Source organism: Oryza sativa, chromosome 2 (genome assembly GCF_034140825.1).
Source record: "Oryza sativa Japonica Group chromosome 2, ASM3414082v1".
Lineage (NCBI taxonomy): Eukaryota > Viridiplantae > Streptophyta > Magnoliopsida > Poales > Poaceae > Oryza > Oryza sativa.
Window position 1 is genome coordinate 34,916,549 of NC_089036.1, and position 24,626 is coordinate 34,941,174.

Genomic DNA, 24,626 nt, shown 5'->3' on the forward strand with positions numbered 1-24,626 from the left:
GATATAAAAAAGACAAATTCAGCATATGAATAGTAGCGTACTGTTTATATCTAAATTTGTCTTTTTTGTTTCTCGATGTGTAGTTCAAATTTGAACTTGAATTTTGGTGCACTAGTAGGTATCATTATACTCTACATTGTCAATTTTTTTCAGATTTTTTCATAACTATTTACATCGAATTTGAAAGAAAAAGGTATACGAGGGGATATCCCCTCGAGGGATTAGAATCCACTCCCCTATCTAGATTCATTAACATCAATATGAATATGGCAAATGCTAGAATGACTTACATTGTGAAACGGAGGAAGTACTAGTGTATATACGTATGCATATACTATATACATACATATAAATTTTGTATACGTAAATACAAAATTTATATGTATGTATATTGTATATACATACACACTTTAATGTATAAAAATATACATATGTATACAAAGTTTGTGTTCGTATGTATAAAAAAGTCTAAAAAACACACTTATACAAACTTTGTATACGTGTATATAAACTTTGTATATGCATATACTAAGTTTGAGTGCGTACGGATAAAAACCCAAAATATACACATATACAAACTTTGTATACGTATATACAAAGTTTATATACGTGTATATAAAGTTTGTATACGCGTATATAAAGTTTGTATGTGTATGTATACAAAGTTCTATAAATACGTATTAAAAAAGGCGAAAATACTATGGCCCCTTTGAATCAAAGGAATTATGAAGGAATTTCATAGGATTGAAATCTTACAGGAAATTTTCCCATGTAGCCCTTTGATTCAAAGGTTGAAGTTTTCCAAATCCTACAAAATTCCTATGGAATGGCTTGTTGCATATTGGTTTTAGAGGAAACTTAGCAAGAGGTCCAACCTCTTGGTAAAAATCCTTTGAGTCTATCTCTCTCATCCGATTCCTGTATTTTAACTATGGTCCAATCAAACGATAATTCCTATGTTTTTTCTGTGTTTTGCAATCCTCTGTTTTACACTTACATTCCTGTCAGAATCCTATATTTTTCCTATTCCTCCGTTTTTTTATTCCTACGATTCAAAGGGCGATACGGAAAGATGAAACAGAAAAAAAAAGGAAACTGTAAACCGAAAAAAAAAAAAAGAAACCGCGCCGTCCACCGCCCTCCTCTCCGCACGCCACCAGTCGCGAATTAGCCTTCTCGAAGGAATTGCCTGTTGGGCTGTTGGTCCAAGGCCGAAGGGAGGTGACTAGGTGAGGCCCGGACGCGGCCGGCGATGACCAGTGAAGACGCCAGCGGCCGGCGGACCGGCGATGAGGTCCGGCAGATCACCAGATTGGTAAATGCCTAAATGGCCGATGGCGTCCACGTGGGCGACCGGGCAGGAGAGGGGAGCAGCGACTAAATCATATGCAGCTCTCTGCAAGTCGGCATTACTCTCCTGAAGGCTAAAACTGAGGCGCTCTGTTTCTCTTTTCCATCTTTAATTCCTCTCACCATTTCTTCTCCACGGTTGAAATCTCAAGATGGATTGCTAGTAGCGATTATTCGATGAGCAGAGTCATACTCCTACTGTTTCTGTACTTTGTTCACCCGAAGATTTATGACATTCAGTAAAATTTACAATTAAAAGCAGAGAGTGGATCAGCTGCTATTTGGATACTGGAGCTCCTGTCTAAGCAAGTAGTAGTATGAAACATCAAGCATAGCAGAATTGCTAGGCCCAAAATGGTGGGAAATTGCTGTCGTTCCTTCACAAATTTACTGTCCTAGAACCATCTCAAGATTGCTTCTCTCTCTCTCTGAAATCAATGTACTCTGCATGAACCTGTTGTGAATTGAAGATCATTGTACACAAACAGAGGAATTGAAGACTATACAACTAGAACAGTTCTTATTGAGGTAGCAGCGTACTTTCCATGAATGATGAATCTATGGTGAAAATCAAGAACAATAACAAAGAGAAGCCACTTTTGGCTACATCTTTAGCCCTTTACAGACCATCGTACAGAGCGCGAAAATGCTCTGCAACTCCCTTCAGTTTCACTGCTAAATGATACAAAGAAAACCGAAATAAACGAGACATGTAAACCACAGCTAAATACAGTGTAGAGATCGTGAGCAAAAGAATAAAAATCACGAATGGTAAAACAACGTATGGGTCATCAGATCGTTTATAACGTGTTCATGCATCGAAGAAATTCAATGCAAAATATATATATGCAATTTCAATTTCTTGGGATCAGAAGGCGGTGCAGTTCTTTGGGAGGCCGGTGACGTGGTCGACGGCGACGAGCTGCGTGGCGGCGCAGCCGATGACGTCCTGGCGGAGCTTGGCGCCGGCGGCCTTGAGCGCCTTGAAGGAGACCGGCTGGTTGAAGAGGTTGAGCACGGGGAGCTTGGACGCCGGCGGCATCCTCCCGGCGGGGAGCAGCGGCGAGAAGTCGTCGGCGACGAGCGGCACCTCGAAGTCCCTCTTGTCGTGCTTGACGACGTTGCCCTTGGCGCTGATGTGCGCGCCGGGCTCCATGTGGTTGGTGGAGAAGCTGCTCTGGTCGGGGAAGTTCGGGTAGAGCGCGACGTAGCCACGCAGGTACATCATGTCGATGAGGAACTTCTTCCAAGACGCCTGCCAGCCATTGGTGCGGGACCGAGGTATCTGAACTGGATTCTGCTTGGCATCCTCGGTGAACCTCGCCGCCATGTACGCGTAGAACTCGCGCCAGTGCTTGGGGAAGAAGACGGCGCCCCAGCTGCAGGGAAGCTGGTGAAGATAGGGGGTGTTGGGGTGGTGGTTCTTGCTGCGGCCGAAGAACGCGGTGGCGTTCCAGCGCGGCCGCTCCTTGACGACCTCGACGAGGCGCGGCGTGTAGAGGGAGATGGAGGAGAGCTCAGGGAGAGAGACCTGGGGGTCGTAGCGGTAGGCGAGGAGGGCGTACTTGATCCAGAGGTAGTAGTAGGGGGAGACCTCGATGTCGTCCTCGAGGAGGAGGCCGTAGTCGTCGTCGGTCGCCGGGTACCAGCTCTCGCTCACGGCGCGGATCAGCCCGCCCTGGATGATCCTCCGCCGCAGCGTCTTGCCGCCGTGCGGCCAGTCGAAGGCGTTGACGACGTTCAGCGTCGCCGCGTCCACGCGGCTGTCCATGTTGAAGCTGATCGGCACCTCGTCGCCGACGTAGTAGGCGTCCCGCAGCGACGCCAGCAGCCGCCGCAGCGACTTGGCCCGGTTCTGCGTGATGATGTTCACCGAGATCCGCATCCTGTTCCAGTCTGCGTGAAATCCATGGATTGGTTAGGATCTGGATTTTCATCCCTCGATACACTCGTGGTTTGCATGTCATCTAGATTGTTATAAAAAAAATAAAAAAAATTGATAACATAGATTAATATTAAATATATCATTCCACAAACATGCAAGACCAAATTTAACTTCTATAAATTGCAACAAAGATAACAAATTAAACTGAAAATAGTTATCGCACATTCGCAACTATATCTATTATTTTTGTTATAACTTATAGAAGTTGAATTTAAACTTATGTGTTTATGGAGTGATATATTTCATATTAATTTATGTTGCTAATTTTTTTTATATATTTTTTGATGACTATTTAGGTGTATTCACGAAACCAGGGGATATCCCCTCGAGGTATGAATTCACTTTCCCGAATGGTTAGAGCTTTGATGTAATGCAACAATGGCGGATTAGAGCTTTGAGGTAGAAGAAGCTTACTGGGCAGTGAGGTGGGGCGGAGGTTGGCCATCCAGAGAACCTTGGAGATGGAGTTGCGGGGGAGGAGGACGAGGGCGGTGCGGTTGACGGCGGCGTCGGCGGCCATGCGGAGGGCGTCCTTGATCTTGGAGTCGACGTCGGCGACGGCGACGATGACGCTCGGGTTGTGCATGCGGACGATGCCGCGCATGCTGGAGTAGACGGCGTGGAGGACGGGCACGTCGGAGTGGGAGGGGCCGGAGAGCGCGCCGACGGCGAGGTCGAAGATCTTGAAGCGCCTCTCCTTGCACACAACCTTGGGCCACTTGAGCACCGCCGCCGCCTCCTCGCAGGGGCAGTGGCCGCCGCCGGAGACGACGAGGTAGGCCTTCCTCCCGGCGGTGGTGCGGAACCGCTCCAGCAGCGGCGCCAGCGCGCGGACCTCGCCGAGCGAGTGCGCGTAGAAGAGCGCGTCCACCTTCTGTGGGTGCATCGCCGCCCACTGCGTGACGTAGCCGGAGGTGAGCGCGCGCCACCACTGCTCGTCCCGCACCTGCACGATGTCCTTGAAGATCACCGTCGTCTCCGCCACGTACGCGAGGCGGTGCTCGCTGTCCCCCCACGTCTCCTTGTCGCCGGCGTCGACGGGGAGCACGAACGACCCGGCGCCCATGTACTTCTGCAGCTGGTAGCTCAGGTGGAGATCCTCGCCGGTCATGAAGGTGAAGGGGACCTCGATGAAGAGCGCCTTGACGAGGTCGGCGGCGAGGAACCACGAGCTCGAGAGGAAGTCCACCTGCACGATGCGGTCGACGGCGATGTCGTACGCCGGGTCGGGGAGGTAGAGGCCGGCCTCCTTGGAGCGGAACTTGCGGTAGCTCGGGAAGGTGAAGTCCTTCTGGCGGAAGGGGAGGATGCGGCCGATGCTGCCGAGCACGGCGTTGCGGTACTTGTCGGTGCCGGCGACATGGGTGAGGATCTCGAGCATGCGGGCGCCCGGGATCATGTCGTCGTCGAGGACGTAGACGAAGTCGGACTCCGACTGCAGCGCCATCTGGAAGCGGCCGTAGTACTTGAAGTCGTGGCCGGAGGAGACGAAGCTGATGCGGGAGTCGTTGTAGCTGCCGACGATCCGGCGGAGCGCCGCCTCGTTCGGGCTCCCGAAGGCGAGCACCCAGGCGCGGTGGAACGGCACCGTCTGCCGCCGGAGCGTGTCCAGCTGCGCGCACAGCGTCCGCCGCTTGAAGTGGTTCAGGATCACCGTCACCCGCGGCTGATTGCCGGCGGCGGCGGCGGCGGCGCTCCACCGCGAGCGCATCCGGAGGAGCTCCGGCAGCGTCTCGGCGCCGAAGCTCCGGCGCTGGAAGTCGCGGACCTCGTCGTAGAGCTCGCGCTTGAGGCGGATCATCACGGCGTCCGTCGACTTCTTCTGCTCGAAGTCGATGCTCTCGTGCTCGCACACCTCCTCCGGCGACACCGCCATGCCGCCGCCGCCGCCGTCGGGCTGCGCCATGAGCTGCTTCCAGTGCTGCGCGATGCGCGTCGCCCACGCGAAGTCCGGCTTGGCGCGGAGGTCCACGGCGGGGCTCATGTAGTAGAGTAGGAAGGTGGCGTAGATGGCGAACGCGAGCTGGAGGCACGTCAGCGCCGCGACCAGCCGCGACGAGTGCCTCGCCGCCGCGCGCCCCGCCTTCCCGCCGCCCTTGCCGCCGCCGACGAACTCGCCCAGCATCCCCTCCAGTGCGTCATTCTTCACGATGTGCGCGCGGGTGACGCCCATGGTGGTGGCGGGAACTCGCTCGCGCCACCCCGCCTGATCGATCGGTTTAAATTCTTTCGCAACGTCTCTACTAGTGTGCACTTTGTGGCGGGAAATCAACTGAAAGAGAGAAAAAAAAAAGCGTTCAACGATCAACTGTGTGAGATGAAATGTATTAGAAATCTCTACTAGTACTACTTTTGACTTGATGAGTATATAAGCTACACGATGAATTACTTACTCTGAATCTAAGAGATGCAGTAAGAATTCAGTAAAGTGGATTACATGATTCAGAACACACAAGCAACCTGTATATGACTTGCCTTAGGTTATTTGTATATGCAGCTAGCTAGTTGTAGCCTGATGACTGCTAGTACAAGACACGAGAACAAAAAAAAAAGAAAAAAAAAGATACTTAGTGGCATGTTACTATGAAGTTCAGAGAAATTGTTTGCTATTACCTTCAGGAAATGAAACGCCAGAAACAACGTAATTAACTCTTCAGATTGAGCTGATACATGCAGAATTCAGCAGAAGCATTGCAGGATCAGAATAAGCAGCAGTTACTGCATCAGAGTGCAGTGCAGCAGCAGACGAATGAATGAATGAACATCAGATGAATCAGAGATTCAGAGAAAGGAAGATACAGGAGAGTCGAGCACAGAGGAATGCAGTGCAGGTAGATATGATCGTTCATGGACTGGACTCTAGGTTGCAATGCATCATGTGCCTCCTTTTTATAAGCTAGTAATAAGGGCACCGTCGATGCTGCACTGCAAAGTTCAGAATTGGTTCCGAAGCAAATCAAACTGTAATCACTTGGTGCTGTCAGAAGCTTAGAGTGAGAGGAAGGAGGAATGTGAACACTAGGCACGACGATGGCGAGTGTCAACGAAGCGAGAGCTACATGCTCTCTGCACAAAATGCTCTCAACATCACAGGAAATATTCAGACAAAACTAAGCTAAGAAAACCAAGCATGCATTGGCTTAATTAGTATAGTATGCGCTCTGCCGGACAGCGTCAAAAGCCAACTTTTGCATCCGAAGATTATGGCTGTAAAATGTGGTTTTTTAAAATTTTGTTCTCAAATTACTAGAATGATCGAACTCTGGCACGTTGGATGATGTGAATAAAGGGTTTGCATTTTGCAAACAAAGCTAACAGAGGGAACAGACAAAGAACCAGCAAGTTCCCAAGAAATGGCCTTTGATCTGAAGGATTTATGCTTCAGTCAAGCCTAATTACCGGAATCACGAGTAATTAACAGTGATCATAGAACTAATAACGGGACACAGTTCCCAATGCTGCAGTGATCTGCAAAATGTCAACACACGTAGCGTGAACCCTGGTTAAACCACCATGGGCAATGCAAGCCAGATGACAAGTTTATTATGGGTTAAAGCTAAAGCAGGATGAGTCACTCGGAGAGACGAAGGAAGCAAGAAAAGGAGGAAAAGGGGCACAGCGAGAATGCAGCTAATCCAAGCGAGAGGCGTCGTATCGCCATTAGAGCACGCAGAGACCACCGGCATTCGTGGATCTCGCGACACCTACAAACCAAGAGCATTCGCACATGCATTCACGCCAACATTGCAATCGAGTTTGCTGCAGTTTGAGGGCAAAGATGCACAGTTCATCCGAAGAAGCAATCCTGCTCGTTTTCTGAGCCCAGGGCAATGTACTGTACTGTACTGTATGTCAGCAACTCTGAATCACTGTACAAAAACTGAAAACAATGCTGTGCTCTGTCTAGAGATTCAGATTCTATAGTGTGCATTGCACCTCACAAAATGCACTGTACTAGTATTCAGAGTTTTGCAGACATTTGTATCTGGTGGAATTATTATTGGCCGACTAATTAGTCATTAGAATATGCTGTTACAACCTATTACCAAGATTACGCTTGCTGCAAACCTGTAGGTTAAAACCCCTGGTGAATTCACTGCTCAATGTCCTTCAGTGCAAGCAACAGTTAACAATTTGTGTTCCTCTTAACTGTGGGTGGTCAGACTTTTTCAGGGCCAATCATTTTGATTTTTTGAGTTCAAACACCGTCTGCAATCGTCTTCTGATTTCTTTTTCCAGAGCAAGCAAGGGACCCTGCGTTTTTAGGTCAAACTTGCATCACAAATATGGTAGTACTAGCGATACAGCTCAACCGGAGCTTTTTCTCTGCTTCCGAAAGAATGGTGCCATGGCCATTTCGTTAAGCTTTAGGCCTCCATGATGCAAGGGTCGGAGTCTTGATTTTGACTAGGGTGGATGACTGACCTGTGTTCTTATACTTGGGTAATGAGACATAAGTGTACAAGAATCACTTTCACTTTTGCTGATTATAAGCTCTAACGGCTTATTAACAACTTAAAAATAATTTATGAATAAAACTTTTATAAATATGTTATTAGCAATTTAAAAGGCAAATAATACTTCATATGTTCCAAAAATAAACCGACTTTTATATATGAATTTTGATATAGATGTATAAAGGTTGGTTTATTTTAAAACAGAGAAAATTAAAAAAAAAAACTAAGATGAAAACTCCTAAAATCAACATCGAAACTAAATTTTAAAATTTAATTTTTGGTTACGGCTATAAGCTGAAAGGTAATCGATGGAAGTGATTAAGCCAATATTATCACGCAGAGGTTACTGCAACTCGTTGGCGTACAAAGCTCGATATTTAACCAGTTTTGACTTTAGAGGCGTCGGCTTGTGGTGACCGCGGGATTCTCAAAAGAAGAAACGGAAACCTTGGCCACGAGATTTTGTAGCTAGGACGCTAGTAGCGTGAGCAAAGTCAAAATGACTTATAAATTCTCGACCGTGCATGCGCCAATGCATACACGTTTTGATGCCACCTGATGACCTGAACCTCACATACAGCTGGTTAAATGACATGCGACAATTGCTGCTCCTGGGACACGTTTTACAAACTTCAAGATTCGACTTAAGATTCAAGTACTTAACTGGTTAGGTTGCAGTTTTTGTAAGAATCCCAGCCAAATAAAAAGAACTCACAAAATTCTTCGTTTCATTATGGTCAGATACAAAGTTGCTGTGTCAATAATGGAGATACAAAGTTGCTGTGTCAACAGTGGCTTGTGTGACCACGCATCAGAACAGAAAAGAGGCGACAGTAGAGATGGGCCATTCCTGTAGTTCCAAAGTTCGGACGAGCAAAAATATACTACTATTTGCAGACTGACGGGTGACATCTGACACAAAAACTGCAGGTCTGCACCTCAAAATGTGACGACATAAAAAGAAAGGAAGATAGCTTGAACAAAATGGTACAGCCTTTTTATTGTCAAGCCAGCAAGAACGCTGAAACAATCACAATGTTTACTGAAAAAAAAACATCCTATAGAGAATTATACAGCTACATTGATGATTATAGTATTAAGGCTTTGCATCCAACACAACACAGTAGTTGTAGCATTGCCCCCGTTCACATGTCATATATTTAGTAGATACAATATCCAACATGGATAGGAAAAGAATAGTGATGAAAAATTATAACCCCCCCCCCCCCACCCAAAACAAAAGAAACCATACATAAAGAAAATCCAGGTGACCAAAATCCAAACGCCTCCTAAACTGTTTCTCAACCCCTCACTGAGTATCGCATTGTACAGTATAATCTCACCTGTACCCACCATATGGTTGCTGCCCTCCGTATCCGGTACCCATTGGATTATATCCACTACCTGGACCCATTCCCATAGGAGGCCGCATGTTCATTCCCATACCCTGGTTCATCCCCATGCCCATGTTCATTCCCATTGGTTGTTGGTTCATCCCCATTCCCATGGCCTGTTGGTTCATCCCCATTCCCATGGCCTGTTGGTTCATCCCCATTCCCATACCCATTTGTTGGTTCATTCCCATTCCCATGCCCATTGGCCGGTTCATTCCCATTCCACCACCGTAACCGGAACCAGCAGCGCCCATACCCATGCCAATGCCCCTGCTTGCACCCATTGGGTTGGCTGGAGGTGCCATGGCACTCGCACCTGCCCGACCGATGCCGGAGCCAGTTCCCATGGCTTTGCCCATAGTGATCGTAGATACCACAGGAGCTTGAGAGACTTTCTTTTCTTGCCTTTTCTCCTTGCGATTGATTGAATCGAAGTCAACTCCAATATCAGCGTGCGGATTAGCCTTTGCTGTAAAACAGACATAAGATTACGTCAGATCACAAAAGTACAAAAGTACAAGTGTAGAAGACAGCCAGAGAGAAGCCACTTACGTCCAGAGATGTCCAGATTGACTAAACCTCGGCTCAATGTATCAGCCCAAACTGTAGATTTGGACTCAAATTTCTTCACTGGCTCAGACTGACTAACTTGCAAGGCTGAAAGGATTGTTTCAGGGGGAGCTGATGAACTTGATTGTAATGGAAAGTTCACACCAGAAGGCATTGAATTCGGCACTGCAAGAGGCTGAGATGCCCCTCGAGAAATTGATGTTGCCTGTGAAGCTGCCATGGCAGTTTGTGGGGGGAAGGTTGGCTGAGAGGGCTGTAGATTTGTTGGAGCTGCAAATTGAGAAGCCTGTGAAGGGATGTAGGATGGTGCTCCATTCTGTGAAGGAGCCCCAGACATGCCATTAATGCCAGTCCCTGGAACTGGTTGCATAAAATAGTTTGATTGGCCTGATGGTACAGGTTGAGGCATTTGTAAAGGAGCAAATGGTGTGGCAACATTCTGAGGGATTGTAGATGGATTAGTGGCTGCAGGATGAGATGCTTGTGAATGAGGAAATGTGGAGGCAGCCTGAGGATAGGGTGCCCCTGCTTGAGGTGCTTGAGAAGCAAATGAAGTGGGAGGTGCTTGAGAAGCAAATGAAGCGGGAGCAGCATGAGTTTGTGGACCAGCAGCTGCAGGCTGAGGTGCCTGGGAGGAGACATAAGATGGGACTGCCTGTTCAGGGTGCACAGATGGGTTTGCAGGTGGTACCTCTGAATGTGATGAGGTGGGCACAAAAATATCTTGCTGCCCGGGTGCAGCATTCGATCCAAAAGAGAGGTCGCCAAGAGTGTCTCCAAAACCAAAGCTTGCTGCTGAAGCAGGCTGGAAAGGATTTGCATCTGCAGCAGGTTCAGTAGCATGGAAAGAACCAGCAGGTGCAGCATTTGTCTGAGAAACTGCAGGAGTTTCTTCATGAACAGCCTTGAAAGGCGTAGGATCCCCAAAAGGATTAGTTGCATCAAAGGCCTGCAAGGTCAAAATCCAAAAGGATAAGATGAACAGGTGGTTGGATTTAACTACCAGACAAGGCAAATTCCAATCAAATAAACATAGAACAACACAACCATCCCATCACCAAAACAAGTATCTTGATGTTAATTCAAAAAGTTTGTACTGACCACAATTCTGTGACCACTACTGCTGCTGTTTAAATACATTTAAGAAACAACATGATTTAAATAAAGTTTTGTCCTATAGTGTGTGTCACTTTGTCGCGTGCAATTATTCAAGCCCACAAAATCATAGAACTACAATTCAGTATAACAGATCCATGCCACCATTAGAACATGAGATTAGTATCGTGAATGGCCTTATGTTCAATAGACGCGTACCTCATTGAATCCAGTAGAAGCCGGTGGCATGCCCATAAAACTGTTACTCTCAAATCCTGGATTTGCTGATGGCTCAACATTTGGGCTGGCAGTTGGCTGAGGCACAGATACCAAAGCCAACGAATTAATAGGATCTGGTCCGAATAAATCCATTTCCAAGCTATTCACGGCTTGTGAGGGGTTCACTGGAGGTGAGGTATCTGACATGGGATGCAAATATTGAAAAAAAAAATCAGTACTCAATTACTACCAAAAGATATTGATACTAGTATAATGCCAGAATAGGGGTCATTCCTTCTACAGTTCTCTTCATAAATGTATCAGAAAATAATATTGTGTGATGCTTTCTATTAATGTGGGCTTTTGGTTCATATGCAATGCAATGTGTCAAAAAAGGAGGAAAATATACCTGGTACTGATCCACGAGGATCAAACTCGTCAAACCCATTAACTTCAGGATGAGTAGGTGGTGGTGCAGGTACGTCTTCCACAGTATTATCATGTACACCATTCACCTGACCTGGGGGTACACTTGTTCTTGGAGGTGAAGACACCTTTGCTGCAGCAACTGGCACAGGCACAGTCCCTCCATTTCTGATATTGAACGGTAGTTCAGAAATCAGAGATCGTTGTCATGTCTACTGATCAAACATTATAACATAAAATACATACCGTCCATCATGATTATTATCCTGTGTATCTCTTGTGACATCTTCATAGTTTGGCGGTGGTGAAGCAATCTGCTGGTTAGAAGGCTTCCGCTCCATGGGCCTACCGAAGGAGGTACAGAACATAAGATAAATTGCTCAAATAAGACAAGTTAATATGTTATGAACTTAGCATTTCTCCATCATTTACCTCTCATCCTGAGTAGGTCCGTCAGCATTGCTTTGCCGGCCACTGTGATGGAAAAATGTATGTAAGTTAGGGTCCATAAAGAACCATAAATAACCAAGTGAATATTAGCAACTTAATGAAATAACAATCTTATAGGCTGCTTATTGACTGCTATATGAACGTGTAAAAATTTAAATCCAGAAAAAAACAATGAAACGGACCGGGATGAATAAGCTTCATCATCCCCATATGAATCCCTATCTCGTCCATAGCTCCTGCGACCTGATCCTTCTGCATATTCATGGTTGCTATGACTTCCTTTGTACTCATCTTCTCTATCTCTGCTGTAGCGCTGCTCATTAGAATCCCTAGAATAACGATCTCCTTCCCGATTGGGAGTAGTTCCAGCAACACCATATCTGTCATCATCCCTATATCCATACTCTCTTTCTCCCCCGTAGCCATTTCTGTTATCATACCTACTGCCATAGCTTCCTTCATAGCGGTCATTGTCATAGCCACCTGGGCTCCTGTGTGTTCCACTGGTGGCGAATGCACTCCGGTATCTTCAGATGAACACATAAAAGTAGTCAATAAAACAGAGAATATGCATGTCCACAAAACACAATGTACCAATATAACGAAAAGCAAGCACACTCACTTGTCCCTGGTAGCAAGTGCTTTCTGCCTAACTTCCTGTATCCTCTCTTTGTCATTAACTAAACTAACAAGGCTCTGGGATTTCCGCCGTACATTGCTACCTTGATCTCTCCCACTCGAATCGATATACTGGAAATCAGCTAGTGTCTGCAATTATAATAACAAAGTTAATGAGCATCAAGCAACTAAGATACTGACGAAACTTGAGGCAGAAACTACATGGAGTATATGAAACAGAAAATAGATTTCCAGCAATACCGATATCTGATAAGAATGTTCCCTTATGTCATCAATAACTCGCTCTGTACCATGAGCAACCAAGTAATCCAGGACAATCAATCCCTACATATCAAGCATAGTATAGCATCAGAATAAACTGCCCTACATATTGCTGTGGCTATTTCCACTTACATCCATAAAAGGAGAGAACACTGAAGGTTAAGGGGTAAAAGCAAATAAGAAAACACACCTTATAAACATGCCGCCAATTTTTACCAGTGTCATTGATCCTCTTCCACACAACATTCATGACCATCTGGTACTCATGGCTGCAAGCACGCAAAGGGCATTGGCACCGGGAAAATTAGGTTTTGTTTGTTACAAAGGTGATCAAATAACAAAAGCCCAAGAAGAAAACATACTAATTTTGTGTTGCTTGGGCGATTTCTGCCAAGAGTGATCCATGTGGGCCCCATGGCTCGTTGCTTGTGGCATCAAGAATCTGTATGAGGCCATCGAGCAAAATGGAATAAGTCTGATGTCACTGATTATGCTTCATGAAAATTGAAAGGCGAGCAATCCATTAAATTCAGTAACTATCATGCTTAACACATGCTTTTGCGTGAGGGAGCAGCAGAGATCTCTGTTACCTTTTGTTCTATACCAGGCACCTTGAGGACCTTCTTGTTCACCTCTCTTTTTCTGCAAAAACAAAGACCAGAACAGATTAAATTACGACAGAAATATATTGTATCAAGCAAACGAACGGAGCTCGAACTGCACACGGTATACGATAAGATGGCAGGTGAATCACGTACAGGTCCCGGACTGTTTGATCGAATACTTTCTTCATGGCGCCCTTCCTTGAGAATCTAGCTTGTTCTGCTCAGCTCTCTCCTCCTCCTCCTCCTCGGTGCAAGCCCCTGTATAAAATTCGTCCATAAGATCCAAAAAAGCATCATCACTAACATTCTCCCGTAGCTTCGAAGCATCACGGAGCATCCAACCCAATAGCCCGCAAAGGTAAAGCTCGAAACCAAAACAATTTGAACAACAAAAGCAGCGGAATCCGGCGCGAGCAACGGGACCAGATCTAACGCGGCGGCGATCGTACAGCTCCCCGCCCCAGATCTAGCATCCGCCGACCGCCTCGGATCCCCCCCACGAGATCTGGCCGTGCCATTCCGTTAGCTCACGCTCACCAAACACGGCGCGGGGATCTGACGGCGCCCGAAACGAACGCAAAAAAAGGCGAATCCAACAAGACGGCGAACCTGAGGAGAAGGCAGAGCAGATCGGCGGGGGCAGGGCGGCGCCGCTCGCCGTGCCCGGCTCGCGCGGCGGCGGGAGGGGGAGGAGTCCAAGGGGATTCCACGCGAGGGAAATCGGAGAAGGCGAGGGGGGGGGAAATGGAGTTTCTCCTCGATCTCCTCCGCTTTCCTCTCGCGCTCGTGTCGCGTCGCGTCCTCCCTTCTTCCCTGCGCTGTCGTCGCTGGGTCGGCGGGTGGCCGCGATTGAGGACGAGTTGGGGTCGTGATGGATGCGCGAATATTATTATTTCTCTCCTTTTTTTTTCGGTGGTTTGGTGTCTCCTGATTAGGTTTATTGACTGATTAGCAAGTTCGTGACGCGGGATTAGTCGAGATCTAGTACTGGTATTATTTTTTGCGTATTTTGGTGGTAGTTTTTTTTTTCTTCGAATAGCGAATGAGCTGGAGCTGAGAAAGGGAAAGCATATGAGAGTAAGTTTAATAATATAACCAACTATTAGCTCCAATTCATTTATAGCTGATCTAATAGCTAAGTTAGCTATAATCATATATTACACCATTAATATATGGTCTCACCTCTTATACACTCACGTGTTATTAGAGTCTGTACAGTATTAGAGTCTGTGCTACAACTGGCTACCAATATATAGATTGTTTTCCTTCTCTTCTCTTCTCTTCTCTTCTCTTCTCTTTTTCACATGTGTTTACAGCTGACTTGTAACATGTTAGTGTAGGGGTTCCTATTATTTTATTTATTTACTTTGTTGTATGTTATGTTAATGTGCTTTTAATAGATTGTAATAATTGTATTGCTAAGTGGTGCATGGTTAAACCTTGCTGTGTTTAGTTGGGGAAAAGAAAATTTTGGGTGTCACATCGGACGTTTGATCGGATGTTGGAAGGGGTTTTCGGACACGAATGAAAAAACTAATTTCAGAACTCGCCGGGAAACCGCGAGACGAATCTTTTGAGCCTAATTAAGCCGTCATTAGCACATGTGGGTTACTGTAGCACTTATGGCTAATCACGGGCTAATTAGGCTCAAAAGATTCGTCTCGCTATTTCCCCCGTAACTGTGCAATTAGTTTTTCTTTTTATTTATATTTAATACTCATACATGTGTCCAAATATTCGATGTAATGTTTTTTGGAAAAACTTTTTGGGAACTAAACGGCCCCTTGCTGGATGACAGCTGGGACCCCTGGGAATAAAGCCCGCATATTGAGACGGTGTCAACTGACAAACACGTTGAACGCTCCTTCCTTCTAGAGAATGCCCATACCTTTCACATTCCGCGTTGTGTGTGTGTTTTCTTTTTTTTTTTTTACTTTCAACTGTTGAAACCTTAACCGTTTTTCTGCCACCCAAAAAAGACCTTTCTATTGTGTGTTCTTTGTGCATGCTTTGCACAGCTACTTTGTTTTTTTGCTCCTCCACTGTATCTTGTCGTTGCTAGGTCAAAACATTTGGTATATCTGAAAATTACAGCCCCAAAGGATCCAGGAAATTCAAGAAGGGTGGTAGATGATGTGAAATTTTAAAAACACCAAATAAATTTGTTAGGGAAAACATAAAAATCGTTCTATCCAAAAATGATATTCCAAAAAAATAATAAGATAAATAATTATAGTGAGTGCAATAAACTTTTTTTGTGTCATATGCTCCTTGACTTTTTCAGGGATTTTCATGGATGGGAATAACTTTTTTTTCAGGTTTGTACCTTTCTCTCCTCAACAAGAAATGGAAAATGTTGAAAGAAATTGAGCCGCACCGTCAACCGAGCTAGTAACCGACAGTTGGCCATCTTCTCCTCGTGGATCTAAGCTGGCCATCTCGTTGTGAACCACACAGATCTGCACCCCCCCTCATGTGAACCCCCATATAAACACCAAACAAACTTCGGTTGGCTTCGAACGGGACCTGATGCTATGCTCGTACACCTATCGTCCTTTGTTAATTAGGCCTCTTTCTTTATTTATTAAACTAGCAAAAATACGTATTGCGTTAACTGGCAAAAATACGTATTGCGTTACAAAGACAATTTTTACGATTGATACAAACTCTGCCAATTTAGATTATAAATCGAAACAAAACAAACAAAACAGTAGCAAAACAAAGTCAAATCATATATAGCATTAAACCCTGTTGTGCTCACTTCGTGTGTTATCGTACGTTTTTCAAACTGCTAACGTGTGTATTCCATAAAAGCATTTTATATAGAAATCACTTTAAAATATCAGATAAATTACTTTTTAAAATTTATAATAATTAAAAGAGTAAAGACCATCACCGGTCCTTAAACTTGTACCACTGTGTCATCGCGGTCCCTAAACTCACAAATCGATCGTTCCGGTTCTCAAACTTGTTCAACTGTGTCATCCCGGTCACTAAAATTGCAGATCACTCGTTTAGATTCTCCAACTTGTTCAGTTGTGTCACCTCGGTCCCTAAACTTAGATTTGAATATCATCTGGGTCAAATAGGACAGTCTAAAGACTTTGTATTTAAAAATAATTCATAACTTTTTTATGTGAACTCTAATAAAGACAAACTTTATATCAAACTTGTAGCCCTCAACGAGATCTACAACTTTATAGTTGATTTTTTTTATTTTAAGTCATTTTTTTGTCCCAAAATGTAATTTTAAAATTAAAATTTCAAAATCTATAAAAATGCAACAATATTTTGGGACCCTAAACAGTTTTAATTCAAAAACTTATCAACTACAAAGTTGTAGGTCGCGTCGAGGGCTATAATTTTAATATAAAGTTTGTCTTCATTAGAGTTTACATAAAAAAGTTATGAATTATTTTTGATATAAAGCTTTTAGACCGTCCTGCTTAGGGACCGGGGTGACACAACTGAACAAGTTGGAGGACCTAAACGAGTGATCTGCAAGTTTAGGGACCTGGATGACACAGTCGAACAAGTTTAAGGATCTGAACGGTCGATTTGTGAGTTTAGTGACCGGGATGACACAGCGGTACCAGTTTAGGGACCGGTGATGGACTTTACTCTAATTAAAACTTAATTAATCATGTACTAATTAAAGCATTTCGTACCTCACTCGTTTCATTTTCCTTTTTCTATAAGAGTTCCGTACCTGCAAACCTTTTGCACCGACGGATGTTGACGGCATGATTAAAGCATAGAATCCTACTGTAACACTAACAGAGGAGTATTACTGATCCCATGTTGTTAGTGGGCTGATGTAGCGATAAGAAAAGCACTGGATGCTATGCTATGCCCATATGGCTGTGTCGTGCTTGTACTAGTAGCAGCCGGGGGTTACGTGCGGGCGTGTGGCACTCTCGTTTTTTTAGTGGTAATCCACGAAAGGTGACGAGCGAGTAGTGGTGGCGATTAGGGATGAAAACGGAGCGGATATGGACGGATAATGCTTATACCATATTCGTTTTCATATTTTTTACCGGATACGAAAACGAATACGGATAGCTCGAATACGGAAACAAATACGGATTATCTCGAATACGAATAAGAATCGAATATGATCGGACACGAATACGGAAACAAATTTTTCTCGGAACACGAAAACCAACTCAACTTCTAATAGAAATAAATTTCAACATATATAATTAGCTCATTTTATATAAAATGAGGTATAATTTATAAATATTTTTTTAAATTTAAATAATATTAATAGTATGGACTAGTGTTAAGAGATAAACTATTATTAAAATCTATAAAGGTACATTGAAGGTTATAGAGTTAGAAAGAAATGGGGTATGTCTCATGGGTCCTGCGGATATCCGAATAGCACTATTCACCGGATATCTGAATTATTATCCGTATTCGACGGAAACTCTGATACCATATTCGTATTCGTATCCGGGAGAAAATATCCGTATTCGTATCTGTATCCGAAATATCCGAGAATTATCCGATCCGAAAGGTATCCGTATCCGTTTTTGTCCGGAGCGGACGGAAACTATCCGCTCCGTTTTCATCCCTAGTGGCGATGATGTGCTGGTTGCACTGTTAACAAATGATGATTTTGGCATCGTTTTCGCTTTGAACGCTGGCAGGCGGCGGAGGAAGACCGGCTACACCAGATTCAAATGAAACTAAAAAAAATTGTATAAATAATATACCAGTCGACAGTGAAACATTCGTATTGACATCGTCAATTTAAAGATATGCCGGTCAAATAGTTTGGATGTGTTCCTAACGGTAGGGCGTGCTTGTGTCTTTATATGGGTGAGTGTACGCGGTTATCAACGTTTGCGTTCATATTATGTTTTTTTTAAGAAAAGGAAAATGAATAAACTATACTATATTAGTAATAGTGTTCGAATCAGGGTGAACCGTTCCAGAGCCAAAAAATGGAATATCAACTATTGTCTCGGAGTTAATGAAAATTGTTTCAAAACAATAGACCCTCGACAATATTCGAACATCTTTTAATTAAAAAACCAGTTTATTTTTTAAAAAAATTAATCGAAAAATCAAACTGTCGGTTTGTGTTCCGGTTTTTGGCAAACCGAGCTGTTCCTGACGGTAGGCGGTGCGTAGTACGTATCGATCAGCGCTAGCGCTTGCGTTTGCGTTTGGGTCGGTCGCTATCGGAGATTGGCGGAGCGTAGCTACCTGACCGACCGGATCAGCAGCAGCAGCACAGCAAACACAAGCACGGTCGTAGTTGAGCCATTCACGTCAACCCCGCCCACCACCAACCGCCACGCCAACGTCCCTTTCCTTTCCATCACGCAGGCCCAAACACATTTCGGCCCAACAACTCCTCCTCCCTGGCCCAAACAGAATGGGCCGCACGCAATACAGATCCTTGCTACCGAACTCACATGGGCCAGCCGCACGTAAGTCGGGCCAACCAAAATGAACCGCATGCAGGCCAAAATCCATGGAATAAGTTTACTTTTGGTCCCTAGTTGAGGTCATGTTTAAGTTGCACATATCCTTCAAACACAATACCAGGTATCCTCGACGCCAACTCTTTTGGATCCCATTCAACTCGTCCCATTCAACTCTTTTGTATACCGTCCTACAATCTCGGGTATACCGGTATTGCAGTTGAGAGACACGTTATACAAATTCAAACTCGACGTAAGATGAGGTATCTGAAGTAAACTTATTGCAAATCCCTACCCTCGAAAGTATTCATCCCGTTCTTGGGCCGCACCAAAATGCTGGAAACCGGCACGTTTCCTGGCGGCGCGGCGCAGGCGGTGGCCGACGGCGATCGCCCGCCGCCGCGTGGTTTCGGCGGTGCCCGAATCGGCAGATCGAGCTGGAGAAACGCCGCTCCGTGGCCGGCGGTGGAGGGCGGCTGCGATCTATCAACGATCGGTCAAGCATTTCAAGGTGCCAATTCCTCCGCAGATTCCCCAATTTTCCTTTCTCTTCTCTCGCCATATCGAGTACACTTCCACCATCACAGAATAAGTTAATCTAGTGCTGGATATGATATATTCTAGTACTAGATGTGATATATTCTATAGAATAAGTTAATCTAGTACTAGATGTGATGTGATATATTCTAAGTGCTGCGAATCTAAACAGGATGAAGGTAGTACATGCTAAGATGCTAGTGTTGCCCATTTGCTCCACCAAATTATTTCATCTATATCAACTGGGAGAATTTTTTTTCCTCATCAATACAACTTCATCTACCAACCGATTCCCAGCTGATGATTGTCCAAACTCCTGATGCTGAAGATGCCAACTGGATCATCCCTACCAGTTCCACCAAGCCAACAAATCAAAGCAAAGCGTCATACCAAGATGACAACATGCAGCAGCATCACCAGCAGATGCAAACGGAAACAAAACAGAACACAAGAGGCCATGATCAGAATTTTCAATTTCCAGGAAGAGGCAAGCCAAGCCTTGCAAAAGGATTAGGTATCCATCCCCATCCTCAACCACATTCCAGTTCACAAATGTATACCCTTCTCTTTATGTACATCACCACACAAAGGAGAGAGGAGAGCTACTAGTACAATACTGGGAGTATACCAGGTAACCAACAAGAAGGAAAAAAAAAATAATAGCCACCCTATCTTACCCCATTTCCCCAACTCTTATACCATCCTTCTCCCAAATACAGATTCTTTTTCCCTTTTACCCCCACCACACCCAAATTAATTTACACCGTTAAAATCCCCCTTATACCACACAAACTATACCCCCGTCCCGTCCTCCCGCCACAAAACCAAGAATTCAACTGACACTACTACTTTCACCAAATTCACATCTAGGCTTTAGCAAAACCCATCCTTATTGGCGTTGCCAAACACTAGAAATTGCAGTTACCTAGGCTGCGGGCGCGCTGGAAACGACTTCACATGCCTCATCTGTGGAGGGGTTGAGGAGCGGCTCATTGTCTGCGAGCGCAGCAGCATGTCGACCATGGATGAAGTCTGGTAGGCCTGGATTAGGCTCTCGCTGTCTGTGGAGTCACCTCGCGCAGTTGCTCTCTGCCATGAGTGTGAGCTCAAGCCGGAGAGGACATAGGCGCGGCCTGATGCTTCGTACCTTTGGCGATTGGCCATCCTTTCTTGCATCTCCTTCAGCTCAGCATCCAATGCTTGGCACAACCGATCACCGGATTGTCCTGATGTTGACCCCATGATCATCCTCCGGCAGTCTTCGAGTAAGGAAACAGCATGTGTCAGGTCACCACGCTCGGCAGACAACCTTGCTTCAGCCATGACTTCAGCTGCATGAAGACGGTTCTTTTGTCGGTCCACCTCGATTGACACGCTTTGTACTGAGACGAATGCTGGTCTAGAGATCTTGACTTGCACATCAGCCATATTGATAGTCTCCTTCATCAGTGGATCTTTGTAGACACAGCCAACTTTGAGAAGTGCTGTTTCACCGTAACCTGGGGGAACATTTACTGACATAAGGAAATCCCTCTCCTCTTCGGCATACATGTCACCAACATCTATGGAGCCATTCCTCTTGTCATCTGCAAGTCTGCTAGAATAGCTTCCTGATCTGATCGAGCCAAAGTGTACATCAGGGTGGAGGCTCTCCACCTTTACATGCAAATCCTGTGCAACAACACTCAAGAGTCCACCAATACACTGGGCAAATGCATCTTGGATGGCAGCCTCTGTCTCTATGAATGAAAAGGTGCCCCCGGAGGTTTGTGAGATTGAATGCAGCGAGACTGAATCATGGTCAGCACCAAATCCAAAGACATGAACTGGTACCTGTTGACAACCATTACTAGTATATGGCAGGAGTGAGCAGTACTCTGGTGCTGCTTTGTGTACACCAGCGGTTGGTGAGACTGTATATGTATCTTGCCCATCTGATAGTAGGATGATGCTGCACACTGGATTCTTGGCCTGTCGATCTTCAATCACTTTGGAGCCTTTCCTCAGGCCCTCAGCAATATTGGTCCCACCATTTGATGTCAGTGAATAAACAGCTTGCAAGCTTTGCTGACGACCAGTCTCAGTCATCCGACGGAGGGGGAAGAGTCTACGTGCAGATGATGAGAAGGCAATTACAGAAAGCCGATCTGAGGAGCCAAGGTTCTGAATGACAAATCCCATGGCTCTTTTCAGCAATGCAAGTTTGGTACCAGCCATGCTCCCACTGACATCAAGCACTGTGATGAGATCAACAGGGGCTCGAGTTGTGCCCAAGCTATTGCCATCTTCAAGTTTGCTGCTTGTTTGCAAAGTCTGAGCAAGGGGTGCCTTTAGATGAACTAGGACTGTAAAATTTCTTTCTGAAGTACTTTCTGGAACTTCAGTGAACTCAGGATATGTCTTTATTTCCACTGTTCTTAAACACCCCTGCTGCGAGCCTTCATTTGCTTCAGACAGTGAGTCCAAGGGTTCATCATCGTTAAAAATACTACGGTCAGTGTCAGGCAACAACGATGTCATATGATGCAGCCGACCAGAAGAACGAGCACGGGGAAGTGGTCGCAGTATGGTCATCTGCCCGCCATTTTGGTGCCCATTAACTGGATTAATCCTTGCACTTCCTTGAGGAAATTCACCAGGCAAGGGACCTCGAAATGGGAGTTCCTTCCACTTGGTGCGGCAAACTGGGCAATTGTTGCTTCCATGCTTAACATTTGCAGCTATACAATGGAAGTGAAAGGTATGTGAGCACTCTGCTGTGAATAGAGCATGGCCCTGACCAGGCTTCATTGTGGTCAAACATATCGCACATGTTTTCTGGAAGAAAAAAGAAGGTACAGTGAGATTATAAAATGAACAGTGGTCAAACATGAAACTTGAAGTGGTTAGCATGCATGCTTCCATGGTATACAATACATGCTTATCAGTGATGCTGCAAAGAAAGCAAACGAGCATCTAGAGACAGCAAGATTAAAGGGATAATTCATGAAGATGATGCTGTGATAATCTCTAATCAGGTACTAAATACTAGCATACTTAGTTTATTTATATTTATTGAAGCGGTCATTCTATAATATATAATAGAGATATTACGAATAATTAACAACACAAAGCAGCAACATCAAGAATGCCAAAGAACTAAAGCATAGGCAGAAACGTGTAGGCATGTAGTTGGACCTTTACACACTTGTCGTCTTCTATTTTTCATAAATATTTTTTCACAATGATGAAAAAGTCCAGAGTTTTTTTTTTATCCCCAAAGAGATATTCATCCCAAACCTTGGTCAGACGCCGTAGTTTCAGACTCTTTTTTCAGAACAAACTTGCTAAGAGAATTGCAATACAATTTGTCTCGGAGAAAAAACATCAATCATTAGTCATGTGGCAAGTTGCAGTCCATGGTCAAGCTAATTTTACAAATGGAAGAAACAATCTTTAGCATTATCGAGTGAGGTAGGTGGCTTAATCCGAATTAGTCATTGCTGACTAACTAACACACCTCACCCTCTATAACAGAAGATTAAATGGTTGACCAGTGACCACCCACAGACATTTGAAAAACACGACTCTAATAGCGTGTCCCTGTTCAGTTTCAGTACACTGGTTTGGTATAATTAGCTAGGCTGCTGCAATTTTAACATTTGCAAACTGGCATCTTCTGAATATAGGTTCATTTTGCAATTTTAACATTTGCAAACTGGCACCTTCTGAATATAGGTTTCCTTTTGCAATTCTGGGCTCTTAAAGCGAGACGGGTGGTGGGCTCTGCAGTTTTAAGTTGGAACAGCAAGAGAACGCAGAAGGGATCTGAGAACAGTGTGGAACAGTGTCCACTCCAAGCTGTTCTGAAAAGAGGATGCTATGGCTATGGCACTGACCTCTTCTTTATGCCTCCTCCACGAAAAGGAGTGAAGTGAGAGGAGGCTAGAGGAAAGGGCAGAGAAAAGTGAGTGATGAAGAAAAGAGGTGTGGACTATGGAGGAGGAGAGTAGTAGTATAGTCAGTAGTGAGAGTGGAGCTGCAAGAGAGTAGAGGAGGACCCCATCGTTAAAGAAAGACAAACTCCCCCACTTCATGATTATATTCCTCCTCCACCATTGCCCTCTGCCCATCTTCTCCTGCATCTCCTTTTCTCCTCTTGAGCTCCTCTTTTTTATCTTCTCTCTGTGTTTGTGTGTGTGTGTGTGTGTGCGTGTGATGAAATCATGAAAGCAAAGCTACTTGCACAGTTGCATGCATCATGTGTGGCAAAAAAGAACATCCATCACAGGTGTACAACCTGAATCAGAACTTGCTACAATAATTACTGGAACTGAAATCAACCGAGCAGGCATAAATCGAGAGAAAAAAAAGGAATTAATTTGTGACTTTTGTGTGCATATGGATGGATCTTGGCTGTAATTTTGCTTGCAAAGTTGCAAGCTTCTTTTCTCTTTTTTTTTATGCTTCATACATAGAGATGTGAAGGATGTGAAGGAGGGACTGTACCTTGAAGGATTTGCTGCCGGATTTGGAGAGGCGAAGTCCGGCGGAGGTCGGCGTCGGGGTGGTCGGCATGAGCGCGCCGGCGCCCTTGACCCTCTGCTCCGCCGTGGGCGTGGTGTTGGCGCTGGTCGCCGCCGACGACGAGGACGCCACCGGCGACACCAGCGCCGCCGTGGACGACCCGGTGGACGGCGAGTCGCCGTCGTCCAGCGTCCTGGGCACGTAGACGCAGAGGTTGAGCCCCAGCGACATCTTGGCCTTCCTCCATCTGCTCTCCATCCTCACTCTCTCTCTCAACTACTGCTACTACCTCTACCACCCCTCTCCGATCTGAGCTGAGCTTGAGCTTAAGCTACTTGTAGGTAGGTGGGTCGCTGGCAACCGCCGCCATGGATGGGAGGAAGCAGCAGAGCACAGAGCTAGTAGGAGCTTAGTAGATTGGGAAATCAAGAAAGAGACGATGTAAAGAAAGAAATGAAGAGAGAAAAGAAAGAGGAGTGTGTATCGATGGCTATTTGACCTCAACTCCCAAGCTCCACCAACCAACCAAGCAAGCTGAAGAGTGATGATGATGAGTGACAAGAGAGAGAGAAGAAGAACAAGAAGAGGTGAGGAGAGAGAGAGAGAGAGAGAGAGAGAGAGAGAGAGAGGGAGTTGTGAGTGAGGGAGCAGCCTTTTAAGAAAGAGAAAAGCAGCGAGCGAGCAAAGCACAGGGCGCCTATGGCGAGGGGGAAAAAAGAAAGAAGAAGGGCTTGGAA

At 45.2% G+C, this 24,626-nt stretch overlaps 3 protein-coding genes across 4 annotated transcripts; all 3 read right to left on the bottom strand.

Moving 5' to 3' along the window:
• Window positions 1–1,960: 1,960 nt before the first annotated feature.
• On the bottom strand, window positions 1,961–5,563 carry LOC9272519 (uncharacterized). Its single transcript, XM_015768712.3, has 2 exons — window positions 3,710–5,563; window positions 1,961–3,246 (listed from the first exon to the last, which is right to left on the bottom strand). The coding sequence occupies exons 1-2, from the start codon at window positions 5,466–5,468 to the stop codon at window positions 2,219–2,221; spliced, it is 2,787 nt and encodes a 928-aa protein (XP_015624198.1). The 5' UTR covers window positions 5,469–5,563; the 3' UTR covers window positions 1,961–2,218.
• Window positions 5,564–8,727: 3,164 nt separating this feature from the next.
• Window positions 8,728–14,268, bottom strand: LOC9268417 (clathrin interactor EPSIN 2). Of its 2 annotated transcripts, none has more exons than XM_015769684.3 (14): window positions 14,021–14,268; window positions 13,565–13,669; window positions 13,397–13,448; window positions 13,169–13,248; window positions 12,997–13,075; window positions 12,786–12,869; window positions 12,529–12,674; window positions 12,089–12,433; window positions 11,889–11,930; window positions 11,703–11,801; window positions 11,440–11,624; window positions 11,031–11,230; window positions 9,699–10,665; window positions 8,728–9,615 (listed from the first exon to the last, which is right to left on the bottom strand). In XM_015769684.3, the coding sequence occupies exons 2-14, from the start codon at window positions 13,597–13,599 to the stop codon at window positions 9,092–9,094; spliced, it is 2,838 nt and encodes a 945-aa protein (XP_015625170.1). In that variant the 5' UTR covers window positions 13,600–13,669; window positions 14,021–14,268; the 3' UTR covers window positions 8,728–9,091. The 2 variants fall into 2 exon arrangements, with proteins under 2 accessions (XP_015625170.1, XP_066164167.1); XM_066308070.1 differs by having other exon boundaries at window positions 13,565–13,916.
• A 5,573-nt stretch (window positions 14,269–19,841) lies between these two features.
• On the bottom strand, window positions 19,842–24,622 carry LOC4331074 (E3 ubiquitin-protein ligase WAV3). The gene is made up of 2 exons (XM_015769685.2): window positions 23,872–24,622; window positions 19,842–22,200 (listed from the first exon to the last, which is right to left on the bottom strand). The coding sequence occupies exons 1-2, from the start codon at window positions 24,145–24,147 to the stop codon at window positions 20,305–20,307; spliced, it is 2,172 nt and encodes a 723-aa protein (XP_015625171.1). The 5' UTR covers window positions 24,148–24,622; the 3' UTR covers window positions 19,842–20,304.
• Between the last annotated feature and the right edge of the window lie 4 nt (window positions 24,623–24,626).

Coding starts and splice junctions, on each gene's coding strand:
- LOC9268417 (XM_015769684.3), bottom strand. CDS start 13,599: ATGAAGAAAGTATTCGATCAAACAGTCCGGGACCT. Junction 13,249..13,396: donor TGCCTGGTATAGAACAAAAG/GTAACAGAGATC, acceptor GGCCTCATACAG/ATTCTTGATGCCACAAGCAA. Junction 12,870..12,996: donor ATTGGCGGCATGTTTATAAG/GTGTGTTTTCTT, acceptor CTTGATATGTAG/GGATTGATTGTCCTGGATTA.
- LOC4331074 (XM_015769685.2), bottom strand. CDS start 24,147: ATGGAGAGCAGATGGAGGAAGGCCAAGATGTCGCTGGGGCTCAACCTC. Junction 22,201..23,871: donor CCGGCAGCAAATCCTTCAAG/GTACAGTCCCTC, acceptor TTTTTCTTCCAG/AAAACATGTGCGATATGTTT.
- LOC9272519 (XM_015768712.3), bottom strand. CDS start 5,468: ATGGGCGTCACCCGCGCGCACATCGTGAAGAATGACGCACTGGAGGGG. Junction 3,247..3,709: donor CCGCCCCACCTCACTGCCCA/GTAAGCTTCTTC, acceptor GATTTCACGCAG/ACTGGAACAGGATGCGGATC.